This window comes from Solanum stenotomum, chromosome 6 (assembly GCF_019186545.1).
Source record: "Solanum stenotomum isolate F172 chromosome 6, ASM1918654v1, whole genome shotgun sequence".
NCBI classification, from domain to species: Eukaryota; Viridiplantae; Streptophyta; class Magnoliopsida; order Solanales; family Solanaceae; genus Solanum; species Solanum stenotomum.
In genome coordinates, this window is record NC_064287.1 from 22,281,669 (window position 1) to 22,299,318 (window position 17,650).

The 17,650-nt window shown below is 36.4% G+C and overlaps 2 protein-coding genes across 2 annotated transcripts; one reads left to right on the forward strand and one right to left on the reverse strand.

The window, feature by feature from the left end:
* Positions 1–7: 7 nt before the first annotated feature.
* LOC125868580 (uncharacterized) lies at positions 8–4,976 on the forward strand. The gene is made up of 5 exons (XM_049549210.1): positions 8–187; positions 905–1,372; positions 1,464–1,532; positions 4,789–4,845; positions 4,953–4,976. The coding sequence occupies exons 2-5, from the start codon at positions 911–913 to the stop codon at positions 4,974–4,976; spliced, it is 612 nt and encodes a 203-aa protein (XP_049405167.1). The 5' UTR covers positions 8–187; positions 905–910.
* Positions 4,977–7,445: 2,469 nt separating this feature from the next.
* On the reverse strand, positions 7,446–8,305 carry LOC125868581 (uncharacterized). The gene is made up of 2 exons (XM_049549211.1): positions 8,171–8,305; positions 7,446–7,823 (listed from the first exon to the last, which is right to left on the reverse strand). The coding sequence occupies exons 1-2, from the start codon at positions 8,303–8,305 to the stop codon at positions 7,446–7,448; spliced, it is 513 nt and encodes a 170-aa protein (XP_049405168.1).
* Positions 8,306–17,650: the final 9,345 nt, after the last annotated feature.

Sequence of the window (17,650 nt, forward strand, 5' to 3'; positions counted from 1 at the left end):
TGATGACATGAAGCGCATACTGATGATGTCATTTGGATCTAAATGGAAATAATCAAAGCATGAAGCAAAAATCATTGGATATGACCCATATAACACTGATATTGAGCGTTTAGCTCATTGTCAAGATAGAGTTGAAGAAGATCAGTGGCGTTCATTAGTTCATTATTGGAGCTCAAAAGAAGCAAAGGTATGTTCTAGATTTCTATTTCTGCATTTGCTCTATTAAATGAGAATTTCGTAGAAGTTGTCATAAATTATTAAAGTTGTGTTTTCCCTGATTATACTTCTTATTGTAGAACAACTAGAAGTTCTTTCTGATTTGTCCCTTTCTTCTAATTGGCAGAAATAATGTTGTTGTACATGTCCAATTTGCCAACCTGCACAAAATGTTCTTGTATAGAAATTGATTGCACTTTGTGAAACTCAACTATGCTACTTTTTTATATTTTTTCTTGGCTATTTCTTTTATATATTCAAGATTGCGCATGTCCTCTTATATATTGTTGTGTTCAAATTTCTAGGAAAAGAGTGAGAGAAACAAAGAAAGTCGAAAAAAATTGACTATGCCACACACATCAGGGAGAAAAAGTCATTCTCAAATTATAAACGATTTACGAAGTAATCACTATTTATTTTCCATAATTTATATATTAAATAATACTTATCGTGAATATTTAATGTCAATCTCTTACTATTCAAACAAATGACAAAGATGATTAATGGCGTAAAGCCAACTCGTATTGAGGCGTTCAAAAAAACTCACATTAGAGCGAATAAACAACCAGTAAATGAGATAGCTGGTGAAGTTATGGTAAACTCTTACTCTTTACAAATATATAGGTACTTTCTTTCTATTACAATTTTTAAAAAAAACTTCTCATTACTTTACCTTTCTTTCAAAAAGAAACAAATGGATGATCTTGCCGAGGTGTATCCTGAGTTGAATGTCCCTGGAAGTGATCCTAATGATGTGTACTCCCAAGTAATGGGATCAGACACTCATGGAATTGTCCGAACTCTAGGAAAAAGAGCATCTCCTAGCTTAGTATATGGCCCCGTATATAATCGATCTCAAGCTGAAAAAAGAGATTTTGATACAAGGGTTGAGATGGAAGTTCAAAAAGCTACCTCAACTATGAAAATTGAGATGACAGAGAAGATGTATGAAGCAAAAAAGGAGATGGAAGCGATGAATAAAAAGTTGTTAGAAGCGAAAGAGGAAGCAAAAGAGAATAACGAAGTGATGGAGAGAAAATTATCGGAAGCAAAAATGGATATGGAAGAAATTATAGCGGATAAGGTGAAGGAAGGAATACAAGCATATGTAGAGTCTTTGGGAATTAATATTGATGCAAATTTAAAATCAGAGCAGGTGAAATAATTGTGTTGCTCACAAAAAATTACATTTTTTAGATGAAAACTTAGTTTCTCTTAATTATATTAGTCCTCCTCTTTTGCAATAGGTTCCTGATAACCCACTTGAAGATTGTCAACAACCATCATCACTTGTTCCAGGTGTTCACACAAGAAAGGTTAGAGAAAATTTCATTAAAATTTTGAATTTTATTTTAATTGCGTAATTCCCAACATTTATATGATCGTGAGATCAACTAATTCCACTTTCTTGTTTAATATGGATTAATCGACAAATTGTTAATTGCGTGTCATGTACACATAAACAGTCTAAGTGATCATCTTTTTCTTTTGGTTGTTGTTGTTGTTGTTATTTTTTAGTTGGTATAGTGAAATAAATTGTGTTAATTTATCATATTATTTCTAGTTTTCACCACAAAAGATAAAACGCCTAATCGTACACACTCCAAATAGAAGCCTCGAAACACGAAGCAAACATCATTCCAAACCAAAAGGACCCATCTATAGCTGATGGAACTGACGGAATTTTAATCCGACATCAGAATATTCATATGTTGACAAAAGTCAACTCTTTCATGCATTAAGCCTCCAAAATTGAAAAACTTGCACCAAAGACTATGTGTCCTGATCATACTCATCCTCAGAATGTATCATTTCATAATCTGTATTTATGGTGTTGCTATGTTCATATTGACCAACTTGAACCTGTACCTCTTGCCTCTTATTCTCTTCTGTCCCTGCTGCTTGTTGTTGCCTTCTTTTGATCGCATCTCTCTTCTTTTCGCTTAGTTTGCCCTTGCTTTGTGCCCCCACTATCTTGTATATTCTGCTCCTATTCTCTCTAATGAACATTCTTTTTTCTGATTCTTTTTTTTGAGTGTTATGAGAAGTATTAAGATTACCCTGTTGATCATTCTGTTTACTGTGTCCCTGACCGGAAACCTTTCCCTAATGGATGAGTTGATTGTGCTCGTTCTCTTGTGTGGTCTGATGAGAAGTGGTAGTAGAATCTCTAGGGTCTTTCTTAGGGTCAGTGTGTAAATTCTCATGTATATCATGATGAACCCCCTTTTGGATACCCCTTCCTGCAAGTTAGTAAAATTCTCCTTCAACCCTCCATCCAACACTCCAACAGCTTCCACAACAGTTAAACAATTATCTAAAGGGGTGAGGGGTAATGGGAGCATTGATTCAATACCTGTGATCTTAGAGGCCTTTATTTTTCCTTCTCTGTCCATGCCTGCAAGTACATTAGGCATAGAGGGAGGATTTTGGGATATAGGAGTTGGTAACACATAATCGGTTTAAAATGTAGGCACCAGATAAGAACCATTTATTATTGTAGTGATGAAGTGCTTTCCTGAATCTGCCAACTCCCACGTCATATAGGCAGCTGTACAACACTAACACAATAACGATAAAGAAAGGAAAAACACATCAGGACATTGGAATTCATAGGCAAATATGTAAGAGATGCTAATTTATCAAGGAGACACTAGAAATGTATCCGATATTATAATTGTAGGCACGACTCAAAATGGAAAAGAAACTATGATATTATACAGCCTCAACATATCCAAAATCATTAGAGTAGCACTTCTAGAACACAGGTCATTTCCTAAATTTTATAAATACCAAACAATCAAAATGACAGAATCAACAGATCACCACACGAATAAAGATAGAATAACTGGTGCAAATAGTTTAGAGTACTAAACTACTAATAGAGCATAAAAAGAAGTATAAAGTCTAAACCAGGTAGAGAAGTCCACTTCCTTCCTTATATAGGACCACAGTCAAGTAAAAGAGATTGAAGATTTCACTTTCTTCCTGGTCAAGGGATAGAGATGTAGACTTTTTCAAGGATTTCACTTGTTTGCCTGTGTTTTCCCAGCCGTTGCCTTGTCTTCATTATTTTTTTTGCCTGTACCTGGACTGTTTGGCAGATCTGGTTCAACAAGATCAATATAAGAGCTATGTGTAATAATATTTTTACCTGTATGACTGTGACTTTTCTGGGAATTGCTTGTGTAGCTTCAGTTATGTTTGTTTAATATTCCTGTGCTTAACTCTACATACTTAAATATGAGTCTAATCTATGTTAGCAGACCTAACCAACAGTTGCTGAGAATGTGCTAACCAAAGTTGGCTTTATCCTTAAAGAGTACCAATTTGGTAAAGTGCTTTGCCTCTGGGCTACATCAATTATTATATTCAAGAAGTAGATATCAGTTGTTGCTAAAGCATTTCTGATGCAAAATACCTTGTATGAATTTCCAAAAATTGTGAACCAATTACAAATCGAAGTTGCAGATGCCTGATGGTTACCTGTCCTTTACATAGAGCTTTACATAGGGTCGATTACATTTCTTTGATTGACTTTTGTTGTCCTTTGCCTACTCTCTTTTTGATTCTTTGACTCTATGCGTGAAGTCAAGTCATGGTGTAGCTATTGTTTTTCTTTATCATTGGTTCAATCAGTTGAGGATGTACGAAATTGGTTGCCCTTCAAATGATAGAAAGTTCGTCACATAATATTAATTGTGTTGTTGCAATAGCTTTGGTTCTTCTTTAATACTAACTATTAGCTTGCCTATCTCTTGAATCTATTGGATTATGATAAAATAATCTCTACAACGTAGGACGAGACACCTTCACAAACATTAGTCATTGTCCTCGTATATGTTTGAGCTTCTAATCCAAGTCCAATTGCAAAAGAATATAATTTAGTTCTGCTTCAGGAATTGTTGATGAGTAATTCACTTTTCTCAATACAAACATATAAGCTGCTTTGTTTGGGTATTTTAAACCACATAAATAATGAACATAATCCTCGGGTTTGATGTCATGGATTAAACCTGGATCACCTCATGTGCTGCTGGAACAACCTGTGGTTCGGCAGAGATATTGAACCCTCGCAATTCATTGTTCATGAGTATCATTCCAGCACCACTAGCATCCTTCACTTGATGTCCATTATCAATTTTAGTAACATTACCATCAGATATACACAATACAAATTTTCCTTTGACATTCATATTCTCCAGTGCCTCTACGTTGCAAAATGCATTATTGACATTTCTAATTAGTGGTAACAGTGTCTCGGAGAAGTCTTTGGGTTGGAATCCTGATTCCCCATCAATTTCTTTTCCATCACCAAGACATACTGTGGCTCTTAGTTTTCTATCAGTAGTGCTTGCCCCAACGGTGAGAAGCCATGGATCTCAATTATTTACAGTGCCTGGTAGTGGACCTGTATTGCCAGCTGAACAACTAACAATTAATTTATTGATTCTCTTGTTGCTTTTTTTAATTTTCCTTCCGGAAAAATTGGCACACTTATGTATTCAATGAAATGTTAAGTTTTGTATTTCATAAAGTATCAAAATAATCAATTTAATGTTTTTTTCTCAGGCTAACATGATCAAGAAGAATGGAACTAGAGTAGTTGGCAAAAATAAAAAGAAGTGGGTATGTTTGAAAAAAACTACAAGATCTTTCTTTTCTTTCAAAAGGAGGAAAATTTCATGTATATAATTACTGCTTTTGCATCAATTCTTTGATATTTTTGTTTTTAGAAATATTCAATTAGTCATTTTTGATATCCCAATTTGTTCTAGTTAATGGCGATCTAATTTATATTATCATATAGTTATCAATTTTCTTATGTGCATTTCTTGTGCAGAATTTTTAAGGAAATTGAGGTCAAGTATCAACTTCAACATGCTCGACTTTTGGATTGATGATTTCATAAAGATTTATTGCAAATTTACTGGAGATTTTAATTCCATTTGAATTAGAAGTTAATTAGTTGGTTCTATGTTGAGATTATTACATTTAGTTAGATCTCAATTTTACTTGAGATAGAAAAGATAATTTGTTATGACATTGTTTACTTTTACAGGAAACTTATTATGTTGCTATTTTGTTCTTTGATTATAATATTAGAAAATATTTGCTTTATATAATATTTCTTGCTTATCATGAAGAAGATAGTTTTGAATGCACATATTGTTTGTATGTATTTGTGTCTTGAGAAAAACTATATATAGATTTTTCTGGGATGTTTAAAGAAGCTTGGTAGCGACATTAGAATATTAATATGACATTTAGCAAAATATAAAATAATGTCACCAATTTTTATGACATTTAATAATAGCATTTGTTGACATTAACTAAAGTGTCAGAAATTTCAATGTGACATTTTATAAATGTCCCAAGTAAGTGTCTTGAATTTTTTTTTCCCAACATTTAATCTAAATGTCAGAAAGTTTAAGTGACATTTCATAAATTTTGAAAAAATAAATGTCGTTTATCTCATATCGACATTTACTTAAATGTCAAAAATAAATGTCATATATTTCATATCGACATTTACATAAACATCAAAAATAAATGTCATATATCTCATACCAACATTTACCTAATTATCGAAAATAAATGTCATATATATCTCATATCGACATTTACCTAAATGTCGAAAATAAATGTCATATATCTCATACTGACATTTACCTAAATGTCGAAAATCAATGTCATATATATCATACTGACATTCACCTAAATGTCAAAAATAAATGTCATATTTCTTATCGACATTCATATAAATGTCAACAAATAAATGTCGTAATAATCCTACCAACATTTACATATATGTTGCAAAGTAAATGACGCAAATTCTTTCAACATTTACCTAAATGTCACAAAATCTTCCCGACAATTACCTAAATGTCGAAAAAATCCCCGACACTAAAATTTACGACATTTGGTCCAAATGTAAAATAAATGTCGGTAAACAAATTTGTGACATTTAAACATCATAATACGACATTTAGAAAATGTTGTTTTATCTCCACTTTCTTGTAATGTTGAGGACTTGCAACACAACTCTCCAATGGTCCATATGGTTACTCTCACTTCTAGAATAGATCAAGATATCGTCGATAAATACAATGACGAACATGGTGAGATATTACCGGAAAACCCTATTGATAAGGTCCATAAATGTCGTCGGGGCATTAGTTAGGCCAAATGAAATCACAAGGAACTCATAGTGCCCATACCTAGTTCGGAAAGTCATCTTGGGAGTGTCAACCCCTCTCACCCTTAGTTTGTGATATCCCGAACGAAGGTCAATTTTGGAAAAGTAGCTAGCCTCTTGAAGTTGGTCAAATAAGTCATTAATTCTAGGAAGTGAATACTTGTTCTTAATGGTCAACTTGTTCAATTGCCGATAATCAATACACATTCAAAGAGTTACATCCTTCTTCCTAACAAACAATACGGAGCACCCCATGAAGAGTTGGTAGGTTGAATAAAACCCTTGTCAAGCAAATCCTTTAGTTGCTCTTTCAACTCTTTCAACTCCGCCGGAGCCATTCAATAAGGAGGAATACATATAGGTTGCGTATCCGGGATAAGGTCAATAACAAAATCTATTTCCCATTCGGGAGGAATACCGGGTAAATCATCGGGTAAACATCCGAAAACTCATTCACTATCGGAACCTACTCTAGAGGAGGGGTTTTAGATTCAACATCCTTCACCCTTACAATATGGTAAATGCACCCTATGGAGATCATTTTCCTAGCTTTGAGACATGAACCAAATTGACCTCTAGGCATAAAATATCCTCTCTTCCACTCTAAAATAGGCTCATTTGGAAATTGAAATCTAACCACCCTGGTTCTACAATCAATAGAAGCATAACATGCATACAACCAATCCATACCAAGAATCACATCAAAATCTAACATGTCAAGTTCTACCAAGTCAACAAGAGTAACCCTATGGGACAAGGAAATGGGGCATCAAATATACACCCTTTTCGCCACCACAGAGTCACCAACCGGGGTAGAAACCAAAAAAGGTTCTAATAATTCTTCCATAGGAACATCAAACCGCATTGAAACATAGGTCAACACACAAGATAAAGTGGGACCGGGGTCCAATAATGCATAAACATTAATAAGGAAAACTTGTAACATACCGATAACCACATCCGGGGAGCTCTGTTGGTCACCTCTAGCTTGAGGAGCATAAAAGTGTTTCTTCTTGGGAGCACTGGAATTTTAACCACTTGGAGGGGTTTGTTTATCTTCGCTCCCCTTGTCCGTACATGTTGGAAAATCTGTCAATTGGTGCCCACTCTTACCACAACAATAGCACACACCCAAGCCGGCAAGAGATTTACCATCATGCTTTTTGCCACACTTGGCACAAGTAGGCCTCTCCATGGAAGATCTACCACTATTGCCTCCTTGTGTCTTAGGGTAAGACACCCTACCTTTGTTACCTCTTGGAGAACTAGAGGAGATTTGAATGGAGAACTTTCCCTTGAACCTTGGTCTATCTTGACCCTCAAATTTACCCTTGGAAGAATTTCCATCATCGATTCTTGCCCTCTTCACTTCTACATTCTTTTCTTGGAGTTTTACATCCTCCATTTGCTAGCATATACCATAAGACGAGATACATCCATGTCATCATAAAGCATAGCCGTACGTCATTCTTTTCTCACCAAAGTAGACACTCCTGTCACAAATCTATTCATTTCATTCCTAGGGTCCGCCACCATAGAAGGAGCATATTTGGAAAATTAGGTAAACTTAAGAGAGTATTCTTCAACACCCATACCTCCTTGACGAAGGTTGATAAATTCTTCCACCTTGGCTTCCCTCTTTTCTTGGGGAAAGAACCTATCAAAGAATGCTTTCTTGAACACTTCCCAACTAATGCGACCCACTCCATCCGGCCTATTCCTCTTCCATTGAGTAAACCACACTTGGGCCACTACCTTCAATTGATAAGCGGCTAGCTCTGCTTTCTCTATAGAATTCACCCCCATAGAATCAATTATCTTGTAAACCTCTTCCACAAATTCTTGAGGATCTTCACCCTTTTTGGAACCAAAGAACATTGGAGGGTTCATAATTGTGAAATCTCTCAACCTTGAAGAAATGGTGCTCACATTAGGGTTCATCACATAGCCTCTCATTCATAAGTGTGGCGTGCTTCACGCTCATGAACAAGACTTTATTAGACGTGGTTTATGAGACATCAACCTAAAAATCAATCCCAAAACCTTATGCTCTGATACCAAATTTGTCACGACCTGAGCCTACACCCCGGATGCGACATGGCGTACTTGACCCCGAAGGGGTCTCATACAAGCCCTTACCATATCATACACATAGGAAATGAAAATGATGCAGAATTTAAAATTTTTACAATCACAAGTCATTTCATAAAGTCAAAAGAAATCTAGACATTGTCTCATAGCAATCAATAGAGTCATATCCCTTTACAATCGAAAAGTCTCAAAATGAAACAATAGGAAAACAACTGGAAGTAGATGACATCTTGTCCTCGAACCATGAGGACTTACCACATGTCTTGGAGATAAGCAATCCAAGCCTTTGTCAAAAAGAAAACAATTCAATGCCCGAAACCTACACTTTGGAGAAAATGTAGAAGAAATAGGGGTTAGCACAATGATGTACCAAGTATGGAAGCCATGCAATAAAATCCTTAAGTCATGCTAAAATGGACAATTTAGTTGAGAAGGATGCATTTGCCAAGTTTGAGAATGACCATGCATATTCAATGTTTAAAAATGTAAGTCATAACACATTCATCATATAAATCCTCATAACATAGTAGAGTCATTACCTTAGTAACCCTAAGGTATACTTGTGCAATTAGGGTTGACATCCCATAATACCAACCATACTAAGTACCCCTTTGAGGCCACCTTAGTCATACCTATCATCCTTAGTCCTCATCATAGTCAATAGTAGTAGATAAGAAATAGTCGTGTACATTAACTTGAACATAATGAAAGTCATTCAATAGCAACAATACATTCATCAAGAAAAGAATTGCAATACCTAAATGGTGATGGGCAATATCAGTTAGCCACAGACCCCCAGTTACTGGATCTAATCCTCCACGAAAAGTAAGAAAGTCCTCATATATGCATACATTCATACATTTTCATAGCATTAGAACCCACCCCATGACCCCTTGCCAAGTCTACTTATGCAATGTAAAAGTGAAGTCCCATACCCCCACTCATACAAAGAAAAGCTCATTAAGAAGTCATAGGTATAGTTCGTGTCATATTCTTAATCTTGTCATGTTGGTAAAATAGCCTTAACCGACATAGACCATGTGAGCTACATGGAATCCGATGTCGTGTAACCCCACACCGAAAGAAGGTGTCCTACTTGCCTAAGGTAGAACTAAATGTATAGATTTTAGGTGGATCCACTAGGTAAAGACCTATGTGGGCACATAGTTACGCAGGAGCGGGATTCTCTAAAAAGCCAAGGTCGTGGGTGGCCAAGAGGGTTCCCTTACCTTCTCTATGATAGGGAGATTGCTTCTAGAAATCTGACCTATTGTATTGGCGGAGGAGCTTCCATCTCATGATGTTAACTTTAGAAACCGACTGTTGTATTGACGGGAGGGCCTCTACCTCATTGTCCATATCCACTCGGTGATAAGAATTATTTCCCAAATTATACATAATTAGTCTTGAATTTCATTTACTTATGTGAAGGAACATCTTACACTTCACTCCTAGGATCTACCTCAATACCTTTACCAGAAACAATATTACCAAGAAAAGCCACGGACCTTAGCCAAAGCTCACATTTGCTAAACTTTGGAAAGAGTTGTTGGTATTAGAGGACTTGCACTACAATCCTTAAATGATCAGTATTCTCGTCTTCACTCTTAGAATAAATCCATATATCATAAATGAGCATGATCAAAAGCATATCTAGGTATTGTCTAAACACCCGATTCATTAAATCCACAATTACGGTCAGAGCATTTAGAATGTCATCTTACTTCACCCTATATTGATGATAACCCGAGCGAAGGTCAATCTTAGAGAAGTAACTTGCTCCTTGTAGTTGGTCAAACAAACCATCTATCCTTGGGAGAGTATACTTATTCTTAATGGTCACTTTGTTCAACTAACAATAATCAATTCACATATGAAGTGAACCATCTTTCTTTATAACGAACAAAACTAGAGCACCTCATGGAGAGATACTCGATCGGATGAAACCCTTATCCAACAAATCTTTCAATTGCTACTTCAATTTCTTATGTTCTTTCGGAGCCATTCAGTAAGGATCAATAAAGATAGGTTGCGTAATTGGTAGAAGTTCAATACCAAAGTCTATTTCCCTTTCGGGAGGAGTAGGTAAAACTTTCTGAAACTCATGAACCATGGGGACTGACTCAAGAGTAGGGGTTTCAAAATCCATATCCCTCACCCTTACCAGATGGTAAATGCAACCCTTAGAAATCATCTTTCTAGCTTTAAGATAAGAGACAAACTAACTCATAGGCATTGAATTTTCCCCCTTCCCACTTTAGGATAGGTTAATTTGGAATCTAAAACCTGACTACACGGGTTCTACAATCGATAAAAGCATAACATGAATGCATCCAATCCATACCTAGGATAACATCAAAATCTAGCATATCAAGCTCTACAAGATCAACATGAGTGACTCTATGGGACAATGAGACAATACACTTTCTATAGACTCTGTTACCCACAATAGAATCACCAACATAAGTCAAGACGGAAAAAAGATCTAACAACACATCTGGAAGAATATAAAATCTCATAGCCACATATGGTGCCACAAAAGACAAGGTAGCACCGGGGTCAAGTAAAGCATAAATATCAAGATGAAAGACTTTCACCATACTGGTAGCCACATAGGGGGAACCCTCTTGCTCATGACGAGTCTGAAGTGCATAGAATATGTTTTGCTTCTGACTCCCTATAACGACCCTAAAATCTAGTAGGTTGAACTAGAGCTTGACAAGTGTCGTTTTAATTTAGTTTTGGGTTATGAGTTATTAAATGTTGTCCCGAGTCATAATTGAGAGGTTTAGGGGTTAAACATCAAGGTACGACTCCACAAGGACCACCCTAGGGGTCCTTGAGGAGGACCCTAAGTCTAACCCCCAAGGCTTCCCCAAAACATAAAGTTGCCAATTTGAGGGTGACTTACGGAAGGGGTCCATGCCACGTAGGTCAAGGGCCCTCAAACCAAGTGACAGCCCCAGACCACGTACCAGCAGTACGGTCCGTGAATGGACTCACGGTCCGTAAGTCCAGGGTGTGAGTCACACTTATTTGCTGTCAAATGGTTCTGCCATTGTGGGGGTGAATTGGTAAATTCACCCCATGTCCTAATAAGTGTATGGATGGTTATTTTAAGTTTATTAGGTTATTTTAAGAGTATTAAAACATAATTAGACTTCATTATTTCAAAACCCCAAATCAAAACCCTTCCCACCCAAGCAAGTCTTCTCTTAAGAAACTCCATTGGAGATCAAGATCAAGTTCAAGCGAGGGTTGGGGATTCCAAGGTATTTCTTCTTCACTTTTCATGGGTAATATATACTAAGTTATGGTAGTCTTGATCCTTGTCTAACTTTTCATTCAAAGAGCCAATTCAAAGGTGATTTCAAAGCATGAAAAATCTAGGGTTTTACTCAATCTCATAGGTTCTTTCATCAAACGTTTTCAGATGGTGTCTAATGTCAATTTATGATTGTGTTGATGTTTAATTGATTAATTATGATGAAAATACTCTATGAACCCATTATATCTCTCAATTCTTAAATTATGCTTTATGAAGTGGGTTTGATGATTATGAAAGCTTATGAGTGGAACTTGTTTCAATTGCTTTGGGTTATTAATTTGTATCATCATCTATGCCTAATTATGGCAATTTTTTTGTGAATCTAAGATTTGTGATCATAGCCTTGAAAGGGCAAGTTTGACCTAATTACTTGTTGAAGTAGAATTGTGCTAGAGATGTTGATCCACTTGAAAGGTGGAGGTATTTAATTACTATGTATGATTATGGTGAGAAGGTTATGCATATGATTGCAACGATAGAATGATGATCATGTATAGAATGTAAGTGTGTTTTTGTTGATAGTATATTCTCAATTGACACTCATGAATGATAATAAAAGTAATGTAAATGTTGAATCTAGAATTGGTAGGCTTATGCACCCATTTCTTGTATAATGAATATGAATATATAGGCTATGGAATTCCTTTCTTATATGAGTAATAAATGTGTCTTGACTTAATGGATATGAATCGATAAGCTTAAGGCATTCCTTTCATAAATTATCTAATGTGAAGAAGACTCTAGAATCGATAGATTAATGGCATTACTATCTTAATGAGTCAATGTACCATGAATCGATAGGCTTATGGCATTCCTTTCATAAGTATAAGAATGTCATGAGAAACCATGCATGGATTGGCTTATGGTATTCCTTTCATGAGGACTCTAGAGTTATCCTTGAATGTACCATGGATCGATAGGCTTATAACATTCCTTTCTTCTGTAATGATGTATCTTGGGTCGATTGGCCAGTGGCATTTCTCCCTAGAACACTAATTTAATGTGAATGAAATGATCTATGGGAATGTAGGCTAAGCATCGAGTGGATATGGTAAGATGGAAACTCTCCCAATGTTAGGCTAGGGTTCCAATGAACATCTTACTATCCCATAAACTATGTGCGCACTTAGGTCTAGCTAGTGGATCCTTGTAATCTAGGTTATTGGTATTTCTTAGGCAAGAAGAGCACCTCTTTACGATGTGGGGTTTCATGACACCAAATTCCATGATTTAGCTCTCATGGTCTATGTCGGTCAAACGCTTATTCCCATCATGTGAGATGTGCATTATAGTTTCTTGAGGAGTTCTATGAAATGTGGGTACTAGTAAGGATTCTATCCATACATGGCACGAGTAGGCTTCAAGAGGGCTATAGTGAGTTCTCTAAGTCTTAATGACTAATGAATGAATGTGCCCTAAATGAGGTTAATGAGGAAGGTTTAATTATATGCTAATATGTTTAAATGTAAAATTGCATGCTATACTTGAATTGTATTATGAGTTACTTCCATGTCATGGCTTATTGTATATGGATGTGCCTTTTCTATGGTGACTTCAAAGGAGTACTTAGTGTGAGTAGTAGTATGTGATTGTTCTTGCACGTTGCACAAGTATGACTTAGAGTTGTCTTAGATGTTGGTCTTAATGTGATGATGTGATTTATGTAATGTTTGTGTCTCTTATATGTTTTATTGTGTGAAGATGGAAAGGTTGAATGGTAAGTTCACTTTTGGTGACCTTAAGGTGGTACTTTGGTGTGGATGGTGGTATGGGACACTATCCATACATTGCACAAAGTATAGCTTGAGGGTTACTTAAGGTGAAGGTTTAAAGTACAGGTAAAGGTTCATATGTGGATTATGTTTTAATGTGAAAATATGACTTGCATGTTGGTTGTGACTTATATTATGCATCTTTTATCAATGTTCCTGAAGTTTTACTAAAATGGCATATATCATAACTTTCAACCTAAATATCCTTTTAATCATGTTTTTGCATGGCTATTGTACATAGTACTTTATGTGCTAACCTACATTTTCTTTACGTTTATGAAGTGTAGGGATTGGCACTCAATTTGATTCTTCCTAGTCAAGCTTGGAATAGAGTTCTCCAAGACGTTTTGGGTATGTCCTCATAGATCGAGGACAAGGACTTTTAATATTTCTAGTTCTTTCATGTTTTAAGACTATTGTTAAGACTTCGATTGTTAAGGGTCGTGACCTTATTTTGTTAAATATTGTGTCTAAGATGGCCATGTGAGATATAGATTTCCGCTTGCATTTAAATGTTTGTTTTTTGTATGTTAGATTGTACGGTTTTAAATAAAAAGTTTTAAAATCCGTACTATTTCTATTACCTATGCAATGAATGAGCTATGAAGCTTGTATAAGAGCCCTTCGAGGTCGAGTACGCCGTGTTGCATTCGGGGTCTAGACTCGAGTCGTAACAAATATGGTATTAGAGCACAAGGTTTTGGGAATGGTTTTTAGGTTGATGTCTCACAAGCCACGTCTAGTGGAGTCTTATTCATCGGTGTGAGTCATAACACTTATAAGAGTGAGTGCTATAGGACATTACAAAGTTACACTTCTTTCATTATTCTTGAAGTCGTGCCTTAGAGTTTAACTCTATAAGTGTCCTTTTCCTAATCCTTTTATTGTGTTTATAGGATATGAATACAAGAAGGACTACCGCAAGGAGAGTTGAATAGGAGATTGTGAATGAGGGAGTTCCTCCCCAAGGTCCTCAAGGTGACCAAGTTCCTCAAGGTGACCAACTTCCTCTAGGAAATCAAGGGAATAAAGTTCCGGTTTAAGCTCCGGTCATGACTAATAAGGAGATTAGGTTGGCTTTTCTAACCTTAGCCCAAGCCATGACGGCTCAAGTGAATAAAGATGTGGGGCCTAGAGTGAGAGTACTATGACTTCTAGGTTGAAAGACTTTGTGAGGATGAATCCTTCGATTTTCCTAGGTTCTAAGGTAGGAGAAGATCCCCAAGAGTTTTTGGATGAGGTGTATAAGATAGTCAATGCTATGAGGGTGTCTTCTAGGGAGAAATCAGATTTGGCTTTCTATCAATTGAAAGATGTGGCCCAAGTGTGGTTCACTCAGTGAAAGAGCAATAGGCCTTTAGAAATGGGTCCTATAGAATGGGAAGAGTTTAAGATAGCATTCCTTGGTAAGTACTTTTCCCATAAGAAGAGGGAGGTTAAAGTGGAAGAGTTTATAAACCTTAGGCAAAGCATGAGTGTGGAGGAGTATTCCTTGAAGTTTACCCTATTGTCTAAGTTTGCTCTATCCTTGGTGTCTAACCCTAGGGATGAGGTGAGTAGGTATGTGATGGGTATATTCAACCTAGTGGAGGAAGAGTGTCGTACGGCGATGCTCCATGATGATATGAATATTTCTAGGCTTATGGTGTATGCTCAATCTATTGAGGATTCCAAGCTTAAAAGGAAGAATAAGCAGTTGAAAAGGGGTAGATCCGATGATCAAGGTCAACCTAGGTTCAATAAGAGAGTTGCAAACCAAGATTCTTCTAGTGCTCCCAAGGTTAATAAGGAGAAAGGTGGTGGACCTCCATTTTCTAAACCTTTTTGTACCACTTGTGGGAAGAGATATCATGGGAAGTGCCTAGCCGGTACTAGTGGGTGCTATGGTTGTGGAAAGCATGATCACCAAGTGAGAAATTGTCCTACTCTTATGGCTAGAGAAAGGGAGGCCAAACAAGCTTCTTATGTTGGCCCAGATCCTAATGCACCAAAGAAGAATTATTTCTATGCACTACAAGCAAAAGAGGGAAAATGAGCTAATCCAGATGAAGGTACTAGTAAGTGTTAGTTCTTTATAGTTGTGATGTCTCGTTGAAGTTCCTATGTTGTTTTCATGATAGCCTTAGTTGGGTTTTCTCCTAAGTGGGGGATAGTATGTTGAATAGTAAGGTTGTTGAAAGTGTTGATATCCTTATCTCTTTCCTTCTATTCCTAGTCAAGCTTGAGACCAAGAGTTCCTTGTAGCTTGTTTCATGTTTAGGAATCGTGTGTGACTTTGAGTTTCCATGGTCTCCTTATGACATGAATGTTCTATTTGAATTTTTGTTTATATGAGAAAATGAGTTTTCATGATTTATGTTCCTCATGTTGATTTGCATTTAGTATGATTTGTCTAAATGATTCATTAGGTTGATTGTTGAACATGCCTAAATGTGCTTTTATGAAAAGTTGCATAATGTTCTTAATGAAGTTATGATGAGTATGATGTGAGTTGGAGAAGGTAATTCCTCCAATGTAATGAGAAATGTGAAGTTTTGATGCATAATGAACTTGTAGATGTAGTTCCTACTTTCTTGTGTTGCATGGAGCTCTTTTGATGTGGAGTTGGTGTTCTCTCCTAGTTTTGTGTATTGTTTATAATGATGTGTTCTTGATGGGCTGCTAGTGATGAGTCTTTAACCCCTTAATGTGTTTAAAGTGTCATTTGAGGATGAATGTTCCTAAGTGGGGGATAATGTAACGACCCTAAAATAAAGTAGGTTGTACAAGAGCTTGACGTGTGTTGTTTTGGGTTATGAGTTGTTAAATGTTGTCCCGAGTCAAGGTTGAGGGGTTTAGGGGTTAAACGTGAAGGTACGACTCCCCAAGGACAACCCTAGGGGTCCTTGAGGAGGAGCCTAAGTCTAACCCCCAAGGCTGCCACAAAACAGAAAATTGCCAATTTGAGGGTGACCTACGAAAGGGGTCGACGCCCCGTAGGTCCATCCACGCCCCGTGGCTGGCCTCCGTAGGTCAAGGCCCCCAAAACCAATCCACAGCCCCAAACCACGGACTAGTAGTACGTTCCGTGAATGGACTCACGGCCCGTGAGTCCAGGGCGTGAGTCACACCTGTTTGCTGTCAAATTGTTCGACCATTGTGGGGGTGAATTGGTAAATTCACCCCAAGTCCTAATAAGTGTATGGACGTTTATTTTATGTATATCAATATATTTTAAGAGTATTAAAACTTAATTAGATCTCATTATTTCAAAACCCCAAATCAAAACCCCTCTCTCCCAAAAACGTCTTCTCTCAAGAAACTCCATTGGAGACCACGGTCAAGTTCAAGCTAGGGTTGGAGATTCCAAGGTGTTTTTTCTTCAATTTTCGTGAGGAATCTATAGCAAGGTATGGTAGTCTTGATCCTTGTCTAACTTTTCATTGAAGGAGCCAATTCAAAGATGATTTCAAAGCATAAAAAATCTAGGGTTTTACTCAATCTCATAGGTTCTTTCATCAAATGTTTTCGAATGGTTTCTAATGACAAATTATTATTGTGTTGATGTTTAATTGATGATTTATGATGAAAATACTCTATGAACCTATGATTTCTCTCAATTCCTAAATTGTTCTTTATGAAGTGGGTTTAATGATTATGAAAGCTTATGAGTGGAACTTGTCTAAATTGCTTTGGGTTATTGAATTGTATCATCATCTATGCCTAATTATGGTGAATTGTTGGTTAATTTTTGATTTGTGATCATAGCCTTGAAAGGGAAAGTTTTACCTAATTACTTGTTGAAGTAGAATTGTGCTAGAGATGTTGATCCACTTGAAAAAGGTGGAGGTATTTAATTACTATGTATGATTATAATGTGAAGGATATGCATGTGCTTTCAATGATAGAATGATGATCATGTATATAATGTAAGTGTGTTGTGGTTGATAGTATATTCTCAATTGACACTCATGAATGATAACGAAAGTAATGTAAATGTTGAATCTAGATTTGGTAGGCTTATGCACCGTTTTCTTGTATAATCAATATGAATCGATAGGCTAT

What these genes read in the sequence shown, in the direction of transcription:
- LOC125868581 (XM_049549211.1), bottom strand. Translation starts at nt 8,305, where the DNA reads ATGAACCCTCCAATGTTCTTTGGTTCCAAAAAGGGTGAAGATCCTCAA. An exon ending in TAGCCGCTTATCAATTGAAG is followed by an intron (nt 7,824 to 8,170) that starts GTAGTGGCCCAA and finishes GGTATATGCTAG; the next exon opens with CAAATGGAGGATGTAAAACT.
- LOC125868580 (XM_049549210.1), top strand. Translation starts at nt 911, where the DNA reads ATGGATGATCTTGCCGAGGTGTATCCTGAGTTGAATGTCCCTGGAAGT. An exon ending in CAAATTTAAAATCAGAGCAG is followed by an intron (nt 1,373 to 1,463) that starts GTGAAATAATTG and finishes CTTTTGCAATAG; the next exon opens with GTTCCTGATAACCCACTTGA. An exon ending in CAGGTGTTCACACAAGAAAG is followed by an intron (nt 1,533 to 4,788) that starts GTTAGAGAAAAT and finishes TTTTTTTCTCAG; the next exon opens with GCTAACATGATCAAGAAGAA.